This window comes from Rutilus rutilus (genome assembly GCF_951802725.1).
Source record: "Rutilus rutilus genome assembly, chromosome: 7".
Classification (NCBI taxonomy): Eukaryota; Metazoa; Chordata; class Actinopteri; order Cypriniformes; family Leuciscidae; genus Rutilus; species Rutilus rutilus.
In genome coordinates, this window is record NC_140221.1 from 23634463 (window position 1) to 23656281 (window position 21819).

General features: G+C 37.5%; 1 protein-coding gene across 4 annotated transcripts in view; it reads left to right on the top strand.

The window, feature by feature from the left end:
* Nucleotides 1-21819, top strand: part of wdfy3 (WD repeat and FYVE domain containing 3) — a 76632-nt gene that overhangs the window by 14830 nt on the left and 39983 nt on the right. For 3 of the 4 annotated variants that reach the window (XM_084413519.1, XM_084413517.1, XM_084413518.1), the window contains exons 3-15: nt 1294-1417; nt 2658-2767; nt 7941-8102; nt 8202-8394; nt 8764-8950; nt 9945-10111; nt 11909-12376; nt 12790-12888; nt 14742-14935; nt 15605-16062; nt 16962-17045; nt 18773-18944; nt 21488-21702. In XM_084413519.1, coding sequence (XP_084269645.1) covers nt 1294-1417; nt 2658-2767; nt 7941-8102; nt 8202-8394; nt 8764-8950; nt 9945-10111; nt 11909-12376; nt 12790-12888; nt 14742-14935; nt 15605-16062; nt 16962-17045; nt 18773-18944; nt 21488-21702 — 2633 coding nt within the window. The remainder of the gene's footprint in view (nt 1-1293; nt 1418-2657; nt 2768-7940; nt 8103-8201; nt 8395-8763; nt 8951-9944; nt 10112-11908; nt 12377-12789; nt 12889-14741; nt 14936-15604; nt 16063-16961; nt 17046-18772; nt 18945-21487; nt 21703-21819) is intronic. The other variant, XM_084413520.1, reaches the window with a different exon arrangement.

Consider the following 21819-nt stretch of genomic DNA (forward strand, 5'->3'; position numbering starts at 1 on the left):
ATAGTAAAGACTTTTATATTGTTGCAGAAAAAGTATATTACAAATAAATTCTGCTCTTTTGAACATTGTATTCATCAAAGATCACACATTTTTTTCATCAAAGAATCCTAAAAAAAAAAAAAAAAAACAATCACAAAAATATTTTTTTAATAGTATTTAAGTACTCTTTTTAACATTAATAATAATAATAATAATAATAATAATAATAAATATTTCTTGAGCACCAAATCATCATATTAGAATGATTTCTGAAGGATCGTGTGGCACTGGAGTAATGATGCTGAAAATTCAGCTTTCATCACAGGAATAAAATACATTTTAAAATATATAAATAGAAAATAGTTATTTTAAATTGTAATATTTTTACTGTATTTATGATGTATTTCTGATTGAAATGAATGCAGCATTGGTGAGCATAAGAGACTTCTTTCAAAAACATAAAAAAAATCTTACCAACCTTAAACTTTTGATAGGTAGTGTACATGTATATGCCATAATCAGTCAACTGTATATTGTTTAAAAGCATTATACTATTGTTCTTTTATTTTTAAATCACTATAGAGATTTTGTCCAAAACCTGTCATTAAACCAAATGATCCACACTTTGCTTTTGATGTTAACTTAAACAATGAGAAGAAGTGAACCAGCAGTGACTACTTCATTTACAAAGGCTAAGTAGTCGTCGTTATGACATCAAGTGACTCTCACAGGCTGGAGAAGAGCATGATGGTGCTAATCATCCAGCATTGATTATGCAGAAACACTGTAGATGACCTCATCATTGTGCATGAAAGAGCGCTGACCTGCTGCAGCCTGTATGCATTTTAGTGCATTTTATGAAACATACTCTCTATTTACAAAGTTGTCATACTTCATTAAGTGTTTTAGACCCATCTGAAACAATGCACATCAGAATTAATACCGCAGTGTCTCTCTAGATTTTGATTTCTTCAAACAGTGAGAGGACTGACATGATAGATTTAAGCATGGCAGTCTTGCGCCTCTTATGAATGTTTGTGGTTTATACTAATTTGATTGGACACTCGGCCTGTGAGCCAAATGCTGTAGGGCAGTTTTCAGAGCTCCTGTGAATGTCTTATCTTTGCTGCAATGAAAGATGAATAACTCTACAAACCGAGCATACGGCTCTTTAGACATCAAGGGAGCAATTGCTGATTAAATCTCAGCTTTAACTCAACAGGTCCACATCTTTGTAGAGGAAAAAAAAAAAGGACTGCATGAAAAGAAGGTTGTTTGAGCTCTGTAAATGGTGTTTGTGTGTGTGTGTGACAGGTGTTTGGGAACGCTCCACCGAGCTCCATGAATGAGAAGTTTTCAGACCTGCTGCAGTTCACTACGCAAGTGTCCAGGTTGATGGTGACTGAGATCAGACGGAGAGCATCTAATAAATCAACAGGTACTTCAACTATCTATTTCCTGATATGTTATACCCACTTTTCCCGATCCAATCAATTTTCGATGGGTTAAAACAAGTCTTTTCTCTCATTTATGTAATAATAAACACTCAAACTGAGTTATACACACATTTAAATTGAATATAAAAACTGCCTTATGTGCACTTTTTAATAACAGAATTATGGGTAACACTTTACAATATGGTCTCATTTGTTAACATTAGTTAATGCATTAACTAACACAATCTAACAATGAGCAATTTATTTTTACAGCATTTATTATCCTTTGTTAACATTAGCTCATTTTAGTTCACTGTGCTTTAACCAATGTTAACAGACACAACTTTTGATCTTAAAAATGTATTAGTAAATGCTGAGATTACCATTAATTAAGATTAGTAAATGCTGTAGAACTATTGTTCATTGTTAGTTCATGTTATCTAATGTAGTTAGTTAATGTTAACTAATGAAACCTCATTGCAAAGTTTTGCTGAATTATGTTTCTACTACAATTTGTTGTTGAAATGTAATAACTTAATTTTGGTGCATCACTAGTTTATAACTGCTTTATACTGTACCTATGCGTTCTTGCTTTAATAGCTGTGTTTATGACTGAGGAAGACTGGGCTTGGTCTCAGTCACTCTGCTGTCCACACACTGTGTTGGCAGCTTGTATTGGCACACGATGTACAGTAATGTTTATTTTTGGTGATGTAATCTGCATATGCTGCATAGATTCACAAAACCCAGACATGGGTTTGAAACGAGTAATTGCTTAAGCGTTTTAGTAGGTTTTATACCATCTATTAAACATCTTGTGTTTAACGCTTGCTTTTTTTTTTTTTTTTTTTTACTGTAGTCATAGTACTGATGCAACAAAAAGCATAACGTAATAATATTGTATTTATTCTGTATGTCAAATTTATTGTGTTTTTAATGACTATGGATTTTACAAAATGATATAATTACGTTTTTGTTGGAGCAGAAAATAATATTCTTCTGAGTAAATCTTGTCCTTTGTGAATTCACTGGGGTGTCACAGTGTTGCATCTCAAAATGAGGCTGCAATGGATGAATGAGAAACGAAACCGCCTGCATGTCATCACCTCTAATTGACTCGGCGTCCTTCCCCAGATGAGGCCAGTCACACACAAGCTGACGTGTGAAAATGGATTTGATCCACTTGCACAGACTGTTAAACGCGTCAGTGATTCTGTTTGTGTGTGTGTGCTCCTCCCACAGAGGCGGCCAGCAGAGCCATTGTCCAGTTTCTGGAGGTAAATCAGAGCGAGGAGGCGAGCCGTGGCTGGATGCTTCTGAACACCATCAACCTGCTGGCCTCCTCAGGACAGGTCTGTTTGTTTAATGTGCATCAGATGAAACAATCACGAGATGCATGAAACATGAAAACATATTTGATTAGCACTAGAAAAATATATACAGATACAGTTTGTTTTTTAAAGAAGTCTGTAATGTTCACCATGGCTACATTTATTTGATCAAAAAACAGTAAAAACTGTAATATTGTGAAATATTATCACAATTTAAAATAACTTTTATTTCTAATTGAAAATATTTCTAAATGTGAACAGTGATTTATACCTGTAATGGCATCATTACTCCAGTCTTCAGTGTCACATGATCCTTCAGAAATCATTCTAATATGCTGATTTAGTGCTCAAGAAACAAGTCTTATTATCAATGTTGAAAACAGTCGTGCTGCTGAATTTGTTTTGGTGGAAACTGTGATAATTTTTTTCTGGATTTTTTGATGAATAGAGTTCAAAAGAACAGCGTTTATATTGTTTATATTCAGCCATTATTTTCCTTTATTCTGGCATTACATGTTTTACCCACCCGCATCGCTTGGATTCCAGTGTTCATTTACCCAAATTTTATCTTTCTAGAAAACAAAACGAAACGTTTTCTTAGAACTTTATGTGAATTCTTTTGATAAAATACATCATGAAATATAATCTCACCTGGGTACAGGTGCATTGGAGCTACAATTATCATCAAGCCAATCTGTGCAGGTTAAGAGGTTAAAGGGATAGTTCACCCAGAAATATATATTTTTTTTTTCATCATTTGCTCACCCTCATGTTGTTCCAAACCTGTATGAATTTCTTTCCTCTGTTGAACACACACAAAAAATGATATTTTAAAGAATGTTGGTAACCAGACAGTTGACGGTAGCTATTGACTTCCATAGTATTTTTTTCCTGCTTTGGAAGTCAATGGCTACCGTCAACTGTTTGATTACCAGAATTCTTTATAATATCTTTTTTGTGTTCAACAGAAGAAAGAAACTCATACAGGTTTGGAACAACAAAACAATGTTTAGTGTATGATACACTAGTATGATGCCTAGTGTTTTAAAATCTGTTCAGAGTTGAAAAGTCATGTAGTGTATTCCAGTCTTAAGGGGGCCGCACACCGGATGCGCAGCTCAGCGCCGCGCCGCGCCGCGCCACGTCTAGGACAACTCTCACCTGAAAATCCGATAACATCAGCAATTTTCTGATTTCTGTAAATAAATATCAAACTAAATGTATATTGCAGCACAGGGTGAAGTCCGTATATACATTAACTACGATTTGAGACACATAAATGTAAATTTAATATAAAACTATGTAAATGGTGCTCTGTGGCGCGGCAGGATTTTGAACACGGTCCTGAGCCGTTGCTGGGCGCCGCGGACAGATGGCGAAAGGCGCCGCCGGTGTGTGTACTCTCATAGAGAATAATGTGTTCGAATTTAAAAGACATGGCGCTGCGCGGCGCGGCACCGAGCTGCGCGTCCGGTGTGCGACCCCTTTTAAGCAGAACAGTTCATCAGAGTGATCTCCGCCACCTCCTCCAAATCAGCATGATCAATGGGGGTCCAACTAGTGACAATGGAAAACTAGGCATCGGCTTGGTGTGCCACATCCTTCAAAGTTTTGAGGACCCGTCCTTGTCCCTTGGTGTATGAAAAAGATAAACAGGCATTGTGTTTGGGAATCAGCCATCCTAGGTTGGGCTTTCAGCACCCAGCACTTGTCCGTACTAGAAAAAGGTACTTTGTTGAATGTGTGCATGGTAGTTTCACAGCTGAACAAGACCCCTTATCTCAAGTTACACAAGTCTCTGTTCTCAGAGATGGACACCGTCTTTCCCTAGACTGAGAGACTGGAGAACCGTGTGGAGGCCGGAAGGACTAGTTGAAATTTCTTTAAGTATGTTTTTAGTCAATTTTGGACTTGACCAAGAGCAGGAGAGAGGAGGAATACTCACTCTATAGTGAAAGATGGCTTCTCCAACAATGCTTGCACAAGTCTTGCCTTCCAGCTTCCCCACTGCTGCTGTGGCGATGTAAGGATGGTGTCATGGAGGACCCGTTTCTCAAGCTGTTGATTGCTCAAGCCTGCACAGCTTGAGGCCATGACTACCAAGTCATGGGTCACTTTATGAAGGCCTGTTTGAAGGGAACTTTGTGAAAAGGTGGTGTGGACAGTTGCACTCTACATAAATTATCTCCAATTACTAGTTGTTTTTCTCTCCCTGAATCACTTCCCCTCTGTGCTGAGTGGCCAACGTGTTGCGATCAAACAGACAATATTCCTGTCATGCCATTCATTAGATGAGGAAGGACTGATCCTGCTCTCATCAAAAGCTCTTCAAAAGTATTTCTAGCTTTTGATGTCATTCACCAGATTTCCTGTCCAGGGGAGGTCATTGTGTCAGGGAGATTTGACTAAGTGCCCAAAGGGTGTCTCAGATTTTGGAGCACTTTGGAAATGTCAGTGTAGATTTGATGCATAACAAGGAGAATATATAATATCTGGTGAAGTCTATTCATTAGCAGCTAGTGCTTTTCTGTATCTTTTGCAGTGCATTGTGGGGGATACAGTATATCCATGTCATGTAGTAGGAAATGGTTTCCGACTATGTGTGCTTACTCTGTAACAAGGGCATGGTTACATCGTTGGCAGAGTATCATTACATCAAGGGCTGTCTGTGGATGTCCCATAGTCATGTGTTGTATTGACTGAATGGGAATGTTGTTACTACTGTTCCCACAAGAATGGAAGCCCTTCTAGTTAGATCCTTTATGAAAAGCACTGTGGCAGTACCATGGTACAGCGATGGTCGTGATATTCACATGGTACATTTCTTCTTATTATCAGTGTTAAATAGTCAGTGTTATCAGTTGTGCTGCTTAACATTTTTGTGAAGACCATGAAATATTTCTTTTTCAGGATTCTTTGAATAGAAAGTTAAAAACAACAGTATTTATTTGAAAGCGAAATATTGCTGAATAAAAGTATTACATTCAAGGGAAAAAAGTCTTACTGACCTAAACCTTTGAAAGGTAGTGTACATGCTATTATAATTAGACATTTATGTTCATGTCTCCTTGTGATTTTAAGGTAATTTTTTTGCAGTGTAAGTGTTTGTTTTTCTATTTTAATAAAGTAGGATCTCATTAATTGGCTTAAGTTTTGCCAACATTGAGTGTTGGCAAAACTTAAGCCAATTAATGAGATCCAGTCGTCCATAATCTTCCTCCAGTCTGTTGTTAGCCACAGTTCTAATATTTATTTTGGTTCATAGAATCCTTAAGGGTAATTTACCTCTATAACATTTCAAAAAGAACTTGTGCACAAAAATATGGAATGCAGTAATGTAGATTTCCTGTGGCCTTTCTCTTACTCGCACTGTCTATTTGTATACCCTCTTTTTGCTTTACGTGGAATACATAATGAAAACACTTTCTTGTGTTAATGCTGATATCTCATAGCTGCTCTTTGAAGTACATAAAACACATTTCCACCATCTAAATACAGACCTCTCGAAATGCTTATCCAAGTGATTTGGCACAATTTAGGGATGAGCTTGAATTAATTGCACGATTTTCTTTCCAGGCAGTAGTCTGGTTTTGAGAGGTGAAACATGTTGAAACATGAGGGGTGAAATATGTTTGTATTCCAAGCTGTGAGTTGGAGACAAAAACTGGTGCTCTTGGCAACACCCCCCGCCCCTCGGAAACAACAAAGGTCTTTTCTTTTCTCTCTGTAAGGACGCCCTTCATGCTCTACATTCCCAATGCACCCTCATTTCACCCTCACGGATGCCGTCTCTTGTCTCATCTTTTCCCCCCTCTTGCATTGATGCCTGTGAGAAATCCTCCTGCTCTTTCCCTCTTCTATTGGTGTTTTTCTGTCTGACATCATCGTCAATGTACACTGACTTGACTTCACACCGTCTGCTAGCTTAGCTTCAGTGCTGAGGTAAACTACCACAGAGCAAGCTATAGGAGGCATTATTAGTGTAACCTGCCTTCATTTTTCTTCAAAAACTCTTATTTGAATGTAAAAGGCCATTGATTTTACTAAAGAGAAGGTGATTTGTTTTGACTGAGAGAGTGGTTTGGGTTTTTATTTTGTTCACGTAGTATGTTTCCTGGAATGAAAATGCAGAAGTGATGAGTCTCTTCTGTTTTGCTGTCTCATTCTTATGAAAGCAGTGGATTTAATGGAACCTCCATTAAAGTTTGGCACTGCTGGGATTCTTTGGCCTTGTCTTCCCAAGACCCATTCACACCAAGAAAGTTAACTATAATAACTACCCTATCGTTCAAAAGTTTGGTCTCAGTTTCTTTTTTTTCTTTTTAAATAAGTTAATACTTTTATTCAACATTAAATTGATCAAAAGAGATATTAAAGAAAAAAAATATCTGTTTCAAATAAATGCTGTTCTTTTAAACTTTAAACTTTTTATTCATCCTGAAAAATATAAATGATTATTTATTTCCATCAAAATATTGACCTGTTTTCAACATTGACAAAAATGAGAAGTGTTTCTTGAGAACTTTGGAGCGTTAATAATGGCCATTTCTGATCTATTGTAAGGAGACGTGTTTTTGTGTGGTAGCCTGTGCACACACTGGTTCAGACTGGATCTGCAATGAAAAAAAGTGTTTGGGCTATACATGTGTGAGAGAGAGAATCGTTGGCTAGATTGAGCTAAATCCTATAACTTCCTGACTTGCCTTAAAAGCGTCTGATGGGATTTGATCCTCTCACTTCAGTGTTTCATTGGCACTGGTAACAGGATCCTGCTCTGATTAGTGTCAGAGGCGACATGGCAGGGAAAAGTGAAGCTCTGACCCACCTGCTGCATTTCCTTTCAGTCACGTCCACCTGAGCCCCTTTAGAGCAGAGTGAGGATGATGATGTCACTGGCCTACCGACCGTATATGGTTATCAGGGTTTCACCTGAGACCCAAAACTGTGTAGTGAGATGCAAAACAACAAAAAACAAAAACAAGCTAGCTTTTCATCAATTCACCTAGTTTATTGTGGATTTAGACAAAGTTCTTTTTTTGTAATTTGACTCAAGTTTGAGTTCTGTTACCAGAATTGTGAAATATTAAACAGTTTGCCAGTTATTTGCATTAGTCAGTGCTTGAATGGAGAAAAAAACTGCTCTGATCTGCTCATCATCTGAATTTGAATCCCCTCCCCTTCTCTGCTTCTGCAGAAAACTGTGGACTGTATGACCACCATGTCGGTGCCCTCGACGCTGGTCAAATGCCTATATTTGTTCTTTGACCTGCCCCACATGCCCGAGGTTCCTGCCGCTACCCAGACCGAGCTTCCTCTGGGCGACCGCAGAGCTCTTCTACAGAAAGTCTTTGTCCAGGTCTGTCTGTCTTTAGGAACAGCATTTTCTCCACAAAATACCCATAAAAGACACGCTTTGACACCAACCGTGACTTTCTCTTCTGGTTGTCTTCCTCAGATCTTAGTGAAGCTGTGCAGTTTCGTGTCTCCGGCGGAGGAGCTGGCCCAGAAGGATGATCTACAGCTGCTCTTCAGTGCCATCACCTCCTGGTGTCCCCCCCACAACCTACCCTGGAGGAAGAGCGCGGGAGAGGTGCTCACCACCATCTCCAGATACGGCCTCAGCGTCAATGTCGTCAAGTACATCCACGGTGATGATTTAACTGCCAACTTCTTTCACTGTGGTTCTCTGCCGTTGCTGTGCATGGATGCATAATACTGAGAATGTTTTACTGCTGACATCTTATGAACCCTAGTAACATTTTAACCTTACATAACCATTTAACTGTCACTATTGTGCATTTAGTGTTTTTAGAGGTCAATGTCTGGGGGTTGCATGCGCTCTTGTCGCTCTTTGCAATTAATTGAGAAGCATTCAAATTTCAGCTCTTAAGAGTCTAATATAAAAAACTTTCTTTCTAATGCCACCTTTAAAATATGTGAATGTGGGCTGTTGTTTTTAGACAAAATGTATTGGTTTACGAAATTCACAACCAACTTGACACTATTTGTTCTTGCAGAGAAAGAGTGCTTGTCGACGTGCATCCAGAACATGCAGCAGTCAGATGACCTCTCTCCTCTGGAGATTGTGGAGATGTTTGCTGGGCTCTCCTGTTTCTTGAAGGACTCCAGTGATGTCTCTCAGATACTGCTGGATGACTTCCGCATGTGTCAGGGCTACACCTTCCTCATAGATCTTATGATCAGGTAATTATTTATTGCACATTTAAATCTTCTGGGTTTAAATGTGAAGGGTAATGTGCGGTCATTGTCTAAAAATAAACCCAGACAGGAAGATGGTTATTTTGCAGTAATGATCAGATGACTGTACATTATCCCTCTTATTACATGGCTCCTTACCAAATATATCTATATTCCATGTCCATGTACACTACAGTTCAAACTTTTGGGGTCGGTAAGATTTTTTTAAATGTTTTTGTAATAAGTCTCTTATAATGAGAGATTCACTGAGAAGGCTGATTGCCAAATCATTATATTGATCTATATGTGCTTTGTTGCATAGAGAAAAAAAAAAGTATAATTCATAAAGAAGACACAAGCGAGTGCGGATCTTTTGTTTTTCATTTTTGTCTTGCTTAGTTGGGGAAATTAAATTTAACATTAAATTTAATATTCAACAATAATATTGATCTGCCTGCATTGACACCATTATATGAGAACTGAACTAAGCTGGACGATGACATCACGGTTTTCTCCAGAGCGGCTATTTACTGTTTATATAAATGAACTAAATGAATAACTTTTTTACAAATAAAATGAAACATTACTGAGCTTACTTAAGCTGGACTGTGACGCTTTTTTCTTCTGAAAACAAACTTTGTTGCATTATTTTCCTGTTATCTCTGTAAAAGTTTTAAAGTTCTCTTTAAAGTTCCTAAGACCGGTATGTGTTTGAAATGGGAATATATTGTCAAATTCTAATTGTCTTCAATGTCTCTTGTGATCAATTTAATGGTTCCTTGATAAAGACAAGTATTCATAAAAAAAAAATACCATACATTTTTAAACTGTAGTGTTTTTGAGTTATCTTTCTTGAAGGTTTACTTAAAGGGTTTGCTTAAAAAGGATAGTTTACCCAGAAAGATTAGTTATTTAAAGGCAATAAGAGGCAGTATAGTCCTTTTAATTTCTGATATGTCTGAATAGTGATATTCTCTGATATAATTGCTGTACATCTTAGGTTGGAGCAGGCCAAAGAGGATGAAGCCAAAGATGCTCTAAAGGACCTGGTGAACCTGGTGACCGCTCTGACCACATACGGTGTCAGTGAGCTGAAGCCAGCTGGTCTCACCACCGGAGCACCCTTCCTGCTTCCAGGTTTTGTGGTTCCACAGCCTTCTGGGAAAGGTTAGCCCTCTGTAAAATAACATCCACTTGACTCTTAACTTATGTCACAGCACAGCTGGGTGTGAAAGTTGGTGATGTGAAATTCCGGGGTATGTTGAACTGCGGCCAGGAAACATTGTGAAATTGAGGACTTTACAGGATTCAGATGGCAAGTGTGCAATGTTGAGGCTTAAGTGGCCTAAAAGAGATTTAGTGTGCTTCTATATTTGCAATCATTCACATTTTTGCATTAGCTGGGATTTTTTTTTCTTGCTTCCAAATCAGGATTTTTATTGTAACCAACAAAGAAATTCAAATGACAATTTCATCTATAATGCACATTTTATTACTGTGATTCTCTAAAAAAAAAAATTTAATTTAAATTTAATTTTAGATTAATTAGATTTTAAGATTTATGGGCATTTCGGTCAAACCTTTTTTAAGAACTGGCAGGATGAATTAACCAAGCTGTAATCAATGACTGTCAGAACCAAGAGACTTAAGTGAGAAGATTAGTAGTATATCCTGAAGTGAGAGATTAGCGGTATTCTTCCTCTCTGCATTTTCATATTAACGTCCTCATCTATGTCTGCTTCTGCCTCCCTTCGTTAGCTAGATTGCTCTTTTAGTCACGCAGGGAGAAGAAGGGCCTGTGGTTTCTGAGGGAGAATTAAAACATTAGTGTTCACTGGCTGTAAATGGCATTAATTGGTCAGAAGGAGGCAAACGGCTGACACCTACTGTGTAATCTGGTTAGGTTATTTGTTTGGGTTGTCTTATGCCTCGCCAAGAGCCAGTAAATGCTGTAATTAAAATAATGGCGCAAGATAATGTTGTTTATGCACCCAGTCACATCAAGACTTCCTCTTTTCCAACAAGCCAATCACAGAGATAGTTTCTTCCCTACTTTGTAGTTTGGCATTTTCATGCAGCCAGCATTATCGCTTATTGCAGCGAGAGTTCATAATGGTTGAATGCACAAGAATTTGTTTTTCAGGGTTGGAGGACTGACTTGTGTTGCTCTGTAATCATATGATGGTTGGGTGTTCTTAGTTAAAATTGCATACGGTATGTTTTTCTTGAAGCTTAGTTAAAGAGCATAATGATTTTAGAAAGAGCCAATGAAGCAATAAATATCAGTAATTAATTTAGTGCAAAGAGATATCCCAGAAAAATGCAGCAAGGACATCCTCCTATTCACTTTTGGAGGCTATTCAGCAGTGTTGTAGTCAAGACCAAGACCAGAAGCGGGTTGAGTCAAGTCAAGACTATGAATAAATGGGCTTTGAATCTGAGTCCAAGAAAATATTTTTTTGGTCTTGGTCCTCGACCCAAGACCCTATTTTCATGGTCTTGGTCTTGATTTGAACTCGACCCCCTTCTGGTCTCAGTCTCGGACTTGAATGAGCTGGTCTTGACTACAACACTGTTATGAGTGTTATGTGCTACTATATGTTACGGACATCTTGATTACAACATAATTATTTGAAAGTTGTCATGAATATAGACTTCTGCAGAATCTGCGCACAGATGAAGAGGAAATGAAAATATGTGAGGTTGTCTGTTACTAGCTATGCAAGAGTCCACCAAAGGTCACGGGAGTTTCTACAGTTTCATACTGTCATTAGGATTACTGTATGTGGTGTTAAACTAATAATACAAACTTTTGTTATTTACTCAACATCATGTTGTTCGAAACCTGTAGGACTTTCTTTCTTCTATGAAACAAAACGGGAGTCATTTTGAATAATGTATTGGTTGTTTTTTTTCCCCATTGTCCATGAACCGTTTACTTAATAGTTTGATTTTTCTTTTCAGGCCACACGGTCAGGAACATCCATGCTTTTTCTGTGCTTCAGAATGCCTTCTTGAAGGCAAAGAGTGGTCGATTAGCACGTATGATCCTTGAAGCCATCGCCAATATCTATGCTGCCGACTACGCCAACTATTTCATCTTAGAGGCGCAGCATGCACTGTCACAGTTTGCAGAGCGAGTAACAAAGCTACCGGAGGTGCAGTCCAAGTACTTTGAGCTGCTGGAGTTTGTTGTCTTCGGGCTTAATTACGTACCATGCAAAGAGCTTTTTAGCGTCAGCGTGCTATTAAAGTCGAGCACTTCTTATGGATGCAGCATCACAGCCACTCGCACTCTTCTCAAGCTTGGGCGCCACCATCCCGTCTTCAGTGATGTCTTCCGTGAAGTTGGACTGCTAGAAGTGCTAGTTAACCTGCTCCACAAATATGCAGCGCTGTTGAAAGACCCAACGCAAGCCCATGTCGAACAGGGTAACACTTTTGTAAACTACAATTAAATAATTACGAATAACACACACACATATACAGTATAGTATATACAGTATATATAGTGTTTGTTATTATATTGAATTACTTTTCATATTTATATTTGAGTGTTTTTCTTTCAGATTCTTTTTCAAGTTTTAGTAATTGTCATTTATTGTATTAGTTTCTGTTTAATATTTATATTTTGTTAGATTTTTTTTATTTAAGTTTTAGTAATTTTAGTACTTAAACTTTTATTTAAGCTAGTTGCCAGAACAACAAGTATATTTTATTTTATTTCAGCTTTATTTCAGTTAACACTTTGTATAAGTTTCAGTTTTGTATTTAGTTAACAGTTACAGTGCTAATAATGGTTTTAATTCCATTCTTTGTTTACTGCTCCCGCTCACTGTGGTCAGGTGATGCCAAGAACAATGTGGCTGAAGAGCAAAAGCAGCTTGCCTGGCTTGTCATGGAGACACTCACAGTACTCTTGCAAGGCTCGAACACCAATGCAGGTAAATGTGTTGCACAGCTGTTTCCTTGAACGGGATCTCAGTGAAGGATTTACTTTGACTCCTTTTTTCTTTTTTCAAAGTTACATTTTTGGCCTTTCTGAGATAGGAAGGTATAGAAAGAGGGGAATGGAATTGGGCTCCAACTTGCTGGGTTTTGAAAGAGGAAATGGTGAGCAGTAGGCATGGATTTAGAACGACTCAGTAGTTTTGGTGTCATGTCTCTTCCTCTTTAGCTACTTTTGTTCATAATCAGGGCCCCACTGCATCTGTCTAGAAAACTCTGCAGAATTGCAAAGCCTATGATTTAAGGCAATTCAGCACTTTAGTAAAATCACGTCACTTTTATATATAGCACTTTATACAATAAATTGCATAAAATCAAGCAGCTTTGTCGTATTTAACATAAAAAACAGTGTCAGTGTCTCGTTTTGTCAGAAATACAACTTAATTTTCTACTATAAAGCAGCTCTCTAGTGTGTTTGTTTTCACTCGTGGGTCACGTCTGATCTCAACGGACTCGTGAGGAGAAATTAACTGGAAAAGATTTCCATGTGAAAGAAGGCGGAGCCTCAGCGCACACCTACCTATTACGTTATCGGAGCGGACCAATGGTAGAACAAAGGTGTTTACCAGCCGAAGCGAACTTTCCTGAAAAGTGGCAAGCTTTTTCGAACTCCCAAAACAAACTCCAAATGAAGTTTGTTTTGGCCTGATTTTGTTCAAAATAACGTCACATCAGTTCGTTCTTCTATTTCGCTTGAAGTATATCGGGGCCTTTACAGCGTTCTACACAACCCCACACCTTGTGTTTTTGTTAACGTGAGGTTTTTGGTATTATTGTAGTAATGTGTAACTGAAAGTTCATCTCTCTAGAAAGGAAGTCCTCATAAAGAGATTTTTGTACTGTTTTATCTTTGTATAATTCATGCAAGTACTTTGAAGACAATCACAGTTTTAAGAAAATAAGCTTCCATAAGTTTTGGCAGAAAATTGAGGAGATTGTCCCTTTTTCCTTTAAAATAGTCATTAGGCTTTAGCTGCATCACAGCTGTAAACCATCATTTGCTACTTCCTACTTAGTTGCTGGTGGTATTAGGGGGAGAGTCATTTTCATTCTCCAGAGCATTTGATTGGACAAAAATTTGTGTTGTGCAGGATGAGTCATTAGTATTTTTTTTTTACATTTTGTTAGACTTTTTTAAATCTGTTAGGTAAATTTCATAAACGTTTAGCAGTACACTAGCATAGATGTGTCAAAGCTAATAGACATGGACACAAAGCCAAAAAAGATATGTTTTGCTTTAATGGGGCCTAAAACAGAAATACGAGATTGACATTGCCTTTTTTTTACTTTACAGTGAACCTCTTAGGCTTTTGTTATAATTGCATTATTGTGCTCCAGTTTTTCCTTTTATTTATGCACTCAGGGACGAGTCAAAATTCATTTTCTTGCTCTCAGGCCCTGCAGTAGTCTCACTCTCGGTGCTGAGTCAGGTCTCTGGTTAAGGAACACTCTTAACTTCAGCTCTGTAATCATTTCTCTTCTGTATCATGACTGCTGATAGTCTCAGAATGCTCTCTCTCACACATGTTCTAATGCTTTATTCATTGGTAGCCAATCAGAATGGTTTTGTTGCAGAAAATGACTAAAGTGAGTAATTCCAAACGTGGCACTGCCAGTGAGGTGATCAGTCATTCCTAAATCTCACTACAGCCCAGTCTTGATGTGTCTAATATTTACACAAACAATACATTAAAGATCTTGCCAAGTTATAAAGTTGAATCTGGAACACAAAATTGCTTGTCTCCAAGCTTATATGATATACTTTTAAAATAAAATCTCAATCTCTCAGGTTTGTTCCGTGAGTTTGGCGGAGCACGGTGCGTGCACAACATTGTGAAGTATCGTCAGTGTCGTGAGCACGCTCTGATGATCATTCAGCAGCTGGTGCTGTCGTCTTCTGGAGATGATGACATGGGCACTCTGCTCGGCCTTATGCACTCCGCACCGTCAACAGAACTACAGCTCAAAACTGACATTCTGCGGGTGAGGCACATTCATAACTCTGAGAAGAAATAAGTGTGCACATGCAGCCCAAGTTGGTTACAGGTGCAGGTGACAATGGAACAAATGTGGGAAAAAATATCCGCGCATTTGGCATTGTTTTGCCAAGTGAGAGACCTACTGATCAAAATGTTTCAGTTTGGTAAATAAAATGTTGGTACATTGATATTCTATGTTATATAATATAATATATAAAAGGCATATGATATATTAGTTTGCATATATTTACTTTTTCCCTACATTCTTAAATCTAACACATGGTATTCACTTAAATCACTTTCTTTAAAAAAAAGAAAGAAACTGACATATATATGTTTTTTTTTTTTTGATGCACAATTTAGTGTTAAAAACAGTTGTGTTTCCCCTGATATCTTTGTGAAAACCATGGTACAGTATTTTCCGTTTTTAGAAGGTCAAAAAAGAACAGCATTTGCTCAAAATAGTAAAGCCATTACAAAAGATTTCTGTCACTTTCAATCAATTGAATGCATCCTTGCTGAATAAAATATAATTAGATTTTTTTTTTTTTTTTTTTTTACTGAAACCAAACTTTTAAATAGTTGTATAGTGAGGAGCATCCTTGTTGCACAATTAACTTCCATCCGTATGATTTAAATTTGAATTCACTTGACAAACTTTGTTTCTCATTAGGCTTTGCTGGCTGTGCTGCGCGAGAACCACCGTACACGCACCGTCTTCCGCAAGGTGGGCGGCTTTGTGTACGTGACCTCACTGCTGGTTGCCATGGAGCGTTCTCTCTGTTCTCCACCTGTCAGCGGCTGGGAGAAGGTCAACCAGAACAAAGTCTTCGAACTTCTACACACCGTATTCTGCACTCTAACAGCAGCCATGCGTTATGACCCTGCCAACTCACACTTCTTTCGCACTGAGATCCAGTACGAGAAGCTGGCCGATGCAGTGCGGCTTTTGGGATGTTTTTCTGATGCTAAGAAAGCTGGTCCAGCAACTGTCTTCCCTTCAAATGCCCAGCCATTCCAACGGTTACTGGAGGATGAGATCATACCTGCAGAAAACGTGTGTCCCACACTCAAGCACTGCAGCAAGCTGTTCATCTACCTGTACAAGATGGCCACCGACTCATTTGACAGGTGTGTATAAAAAGAAGTCTTTTCTTAATGGATAGAAAGGGAAATATATCAGTAACATGGCTGAAAAAAGAAAATGAAATCCATCTTTTCATGGGAGCAGTTCACTTTTATTGAGACATTTTAATAGGACTTTAGTGAGGATGGGCATCTCGAGTGATTCAGTTGAGTACATTTTACACATAAAAATACTTAAAAAAAATGAAGGGCCAGATTTACTAACAGCTTGCGCCAGTGCAAACCCTCTTTTGTCGTTAAAAAACGACTGTCAGGTTTTACTAAATACATGCAGTGAAATATTTGCGCTGAAAATATTCTCGGTTTTCTGAGGCGAGAGCCTTTTTATTTCGTAACAAGTAACAAAAATAACGTTAGAATAATGACACTGACATATATCTCATCTGACCGCAGATACTGAATCGGGAGAACGCTCTTCTCAGGCACTCTGACAGAAATGTGAATAGCTTTCACGAACGTCTTTCAAAATTAAGTCTTGCATCAGAAAAATGTAGAATTACATTTGTTGTCGTTTCTTTGACTGTACATTGCGGCCCACCAGTTGAGAAATACTGCATTAATGTATCTTTGTCGTTAGTCATGCTATCTGAGTGTAGCTGTGTTTTGGGCTTGTGTTTTTGTTAGATTTGCATGATCTGTAGTTCTTCTAAGTTCTATGTGCTGTGCCTTGAGCTGTAATTCAACAAGAGCTAACTGCCTCCCTCTCTTGCTCTTTTCTCATTTCTTTGTCTCTCTTAACCTCTGGCATTGCCTGGCTGCACACGCTGGGTGTGTGTGGTATGGACCTGATGTTTGTGTTTGTATGGCTGTGTGAACGTCTGGTCTGTCTATATGTTGATTGTTTGGTCGTGACTCCGCGTGTCCGTGTGTTTGAATCGTTGTAGTCGTGCCGAGCAGGTGCCCCCCTGCTTGACTCACGAGACCTCGCTGCCCTCTCCTTGGGGCACGCCAGCAATCGCCAGGAAGAGGTACTGCTTTCTGCCACCTCTTCCGTTTCTCCCTCTCTGTTTCTGTTCTGTGCTTGTCGAGTGACCGGACACATTTTTCCCAGTCTGTTTCCCTCTCTCTTCCTTCCTTTGTTCACTTTCCTCTCACACCTTCCTTGGTTATTTTGTTTCTGTCCTTTTAAAGTGATTGTATTGCCCCAAAATGAAAGTCAGCATTTACTGTCATCATTTACCATAGGGATGTACTATATATTGGGACCTTATCGGTAACCATTCATACTACCATTCAAAAGTCTTGGATAAGATTAAAAATAGTTTTCTTAGTCTCTTCAGATCAACAAGGCTGCATTTATTTGATCAAAAATACAGTTAAACAGTCATATTGTGAAAGATTATTACAGTTCAAAATAACTCTTTTTCTATTTAAATATATTTTAAAATGTAATTTATTCCTGTGATGACAAAGCTGTATTTTCAGCATCATTACTCCAGTCTTCAGTGTCACATGATCCTTCAGAAATCATTCTAATATGCTGATTTGGTGTTCAAGAAACAGTAATTATTATCAGTGTTGAATACTGCTGAATTACTAACTAATAATAGTACATTATGCATAATTACAAGTAACTAATCCTAAACATAACCCTATAGTAAGCACATGTAGTTAATCAATATTACTTAGTAATATTTTATGTAATTACACTATAATAACGTCAACATTTGAATGGTAGTGTAAATCTGTTGATATAGTTTAATTAATCATGTTCACGATTTTTAATTTTGATTACCTTTAACAACTTCTAACGCTCACTTAAAGTTAATCTTTAAAAACACTAATAATTTAAGAACAGTGTTCAATGTAATCTTTAGCAGAGCTTAAAATGAATATAATTTTGTGATGCCTAAATATAAGTGTTATTATTTTCAATTTATTTAGACAAAAGATTGTGCAGAATTTTAGTATGCATTAATCTGAACAGATATCACATGGAATTGTCAATAAAAAAGAATGACTTAAAGTGATAAAAAGGTATCTGTTCCATGTAATGTTCTCTCTAACAAGCCCCAACAAGCAACAGGAAATTAGCTGATCACATGTATACATGTAGCTCTGCCCACGCAGAAATGTCATTGTTTCAAAATCTTGCTCCTTATAGTTGTCCATTAAACATATGTTATAATTGGCTGTCATTGTGCCAGGCTACATTTTTGTTTTCAGTGTGAACAGACAAATTGCTTATCGTAGAAAACCTACCAATCACATTGGTTTAGGATACTGTTATTCATCTTCTCCCTCTGATCAGAGTGATTGCATTCTGCAATTTTCCTCTTACTTTTCCTCTCCTTGATCATCTCCTTTACCATGCTTTCATCTTCCTCTGCACCATCTCATCTGCCGTGTTGAGCTACTTTGCTTACCCATAAAGCTTTGCAGTTGCAAAAATGTCCACTCCTGTGGTTGCACTGACAGCTTTTTTGTCATTTCAAACTCTCTGTGGGGAGTTTTGATTCATAAGTAACATTATATCAAAGCTGATATTCTTTAAATGGAATTTCAGTGCTGTATTTAAGAGTAAGTTTAACTATGACCAAAAAATCATTCTTTCAAAAAGCTGTCTAAGCTTTTTTTAGCGTTTTAGCTTTTATCTGGAAAATGATTTGGCCAAGCCAAAATGTGTAAGTGAATTACTCTTTTTAGACAATGAGACTAAGAAGAGACATTAAGTGATCTTTTTCTTTCCCAATAGACATGGCTACCACAGCTCATCCAACTCTGCTTCTAGTAAAGCCATAACGGACCTGAAGCTGCACTTGGGGAATCAGTTCCAGCATTCTTCAGACCCTGTAGTCATCCACCCTGGAGCAGTGCTGGCAATGATCGACCTCCTACCCTCTGTTTCTTCTGACACACAGCCCGAGGTACGAGTTTCTTGTGGATATAGGCTCTGTCTCAAAACCTAGTGAACTGACACATTGTTTGGTGTCTACATGGGAATGCCTAACGCAAAATCTTAATGTTGGCATGTAGCTAGGAGAGATAAGAATGTGTTGCTGAGCTTGTAAGCATCAAATATGGTCATATACTTTGGTGTATCTAATGCTACCTCAAAAATATTTGTATACACTACAGTTCAAAAGTTTACCGTCAGTAAGATAAAAAAATAATCCTTACTTTTATTCTGTAAGGATGCATTAAATTGATTATAAGTAACAAAAATGTATCCTGGTTTCCACACAAAATATTTAGGAGTTGATGCTCAACTGTTTTGAGCATCAAATCCGAATATTAGAATGATTCCTGAAGGATCTTTTACTGTGTTTTTGGTCAAATAAATGCAGCCTTGGTGAGCATAAGATACTTACTTTTTTTGTTGTTTTTTTTCTGAAAAAAATTACCAGTCAGGTTTTTATTGATAATGTTGGATGAAGGCTGTCTCAATATGCAGCCATATTATAAACTTCAAATTACCAAGTAGTGCTTCCTTGGTTTTGAGACGGAGCCAAGACTTAGGTAACAAATCATTAAACTGAATAAGTGTGAACAAAGCATGATTATTATTATTTTTTTTACCTACAGTAAGTTGTCAAAATCGAGGGATTTTCTCAGAATGGAAGCGTCTTTTGGGGATTTTGTGTAAATGCGCATTCCCAGTTAAGCTCTATCGACAGCATTTTTGTTATGTTTGCCACGATTACCACAGAAACGAATCTAAGCTGCTCCCTGGAGAGGTACAGAGAGTATCTAGAGAGTTACATGCTAACAATTGAAGAATGTGAGGCAACACATCGGCTCAAATTTAACCCTTAAACAGGCAAGAGTAGAAAATAAGCAACAAATAATTTCATGTCATTTTTTTTATATCATCTGGACTTAAAGGGATAGTTCACCCAAAAATGAAAATGCTGTCATCATTTACTCTCCCTCATGTTGTTCCAAACCTGTATGATTTCCTTTCTTCTGCTGAACACAAAAGAAGATATTTTAAAGAAGGTTGGTAATTAAACGGTTGCTGGTCCCCTTTGACTTCCATAGTATTTTCTTTTCCTACTATGGAAGTCAATGGGGTCCATCAGTCGTTTGGTTACCGACTTTCTTCAAAATATCTTCTTTTGTGTTCAGCAGAAGAAAGAAAGTCATACAGGTTTGGAACAACATGAGGGTGGGTAAATGAGGACATCATTTTCATTTTTGGGTGAACTATCCCTTTAAGTAAATCATATCCAAAAGAATTTTTGAAAAATGTTATGTATTTTGGATTTTATGAGTTGTGACTCCCAGATCACATTGCCTGTTTAGGGTATAAAAAAAGGACCAAATCTATAACTGTAACTGCCATTGCATGTTTAAAACAATTATATCCTATACTTCAACTCATATAATGTTGACATATTATATATCATTGGAAAGCTTACAAACTCAGGATTCAGCCTGTGAAAACCGGTTTGAAATCGGACCTTGCGTTACCATAAAAATAGTTTAAAAATGTTTTGGTAAAATGGTAAAAAATGTTGGATTTATGTCAGGCTGACTAATTGATCACAGATAACTTGAAGCAAATCATGTGACCAGCATACTCAAGACAGACAGGCTGTATCAGTTTAACCTGTACATTTTATAATTTGTAAAAAAACAAAAAAAAACTCAGAATACAAAGATTGTTACAAAAATGAATACAAAGTTAATCCCTTTTTTATGCCCAAAAGTGGCAATGTGACTCAGGTGTAACATATATTTCAAAACGTGCTAAATAACAACATGAACAACATTTTTATAAATTTTCTTTTTCAGCACCTTAAGACAATGTTCATAATTAATGTTAGCAGTGTTAGTATTATTTTTTCAAAAGAAAAGTAAGTTTAATATATATTTACTTATCTCAAAATCTGAATGTCCTGCACCACTGGCAGCCATGTTGGATTTAGGTCAGGCTGACTAATTAATCAATTTTTTTTTTAAACAAATCATGTGACCAGCATACTCAAGACAGACCAGGCTGTGATAAATGATAAAAGGATTTGATAAAAAAAAATAATTCTTACGCCCCAAAAAAGACGACAAAAACTATGTTACACCCAGATCACATTGCCAGTTTTAGGGTAAATTATATTCTGTGGTAATCGATAGCAAATGTAGCATGCTAATGACATGAATGAATTTGTATGTAACCTAGAGCATTCCTTAAGGGATGTGTCTTCTGAAATCAGGCCTATAAGAAATTTGGTTTAAGTAAAATTCTTATAGGATATCAAATAAATTAAATATTAAGACCATATCGGATACTACTGCTGGGTTCACAATGAGAATCTGATACACTGATGTTTTTGTTGTCCCTGTGATGAGGATTGTCCACAGAACCTACTTGACTAGTGATAGCATTCTATGTTGTGAATTTTAAATGTATCTGAATTAAGTGTACTACTAAGTGTCCTGCAGCTCACTTCACCCTTACTCTGCTCCTTAGCATGCTCTGGACCTGCAGCTAGCTGTTGCTAACATTCTGCAGCTGTTGGTGCATTCGGAGAGGAACCAGCAGATCCTGTGTGAGGCAGGTCTGCACTCACGCTTGCTTCAGCGCTGTAGCTGCGCTTTGGGAGACGAAGATCACCCACTCCACCCACCGCTGCAACGGATGTTTGAGCGACTGGCCTCCCAGGCCCTACAGCCGATGGTGCTCAGGTGAGTCTAAGTTTGCTCAGAATTGATAATTATTGATAATAATAAAATATTATGACAAGTATATTAACATAACATACCGTAACGTAATGTAACAGGATATTGAGGCCTTCCCTGCTG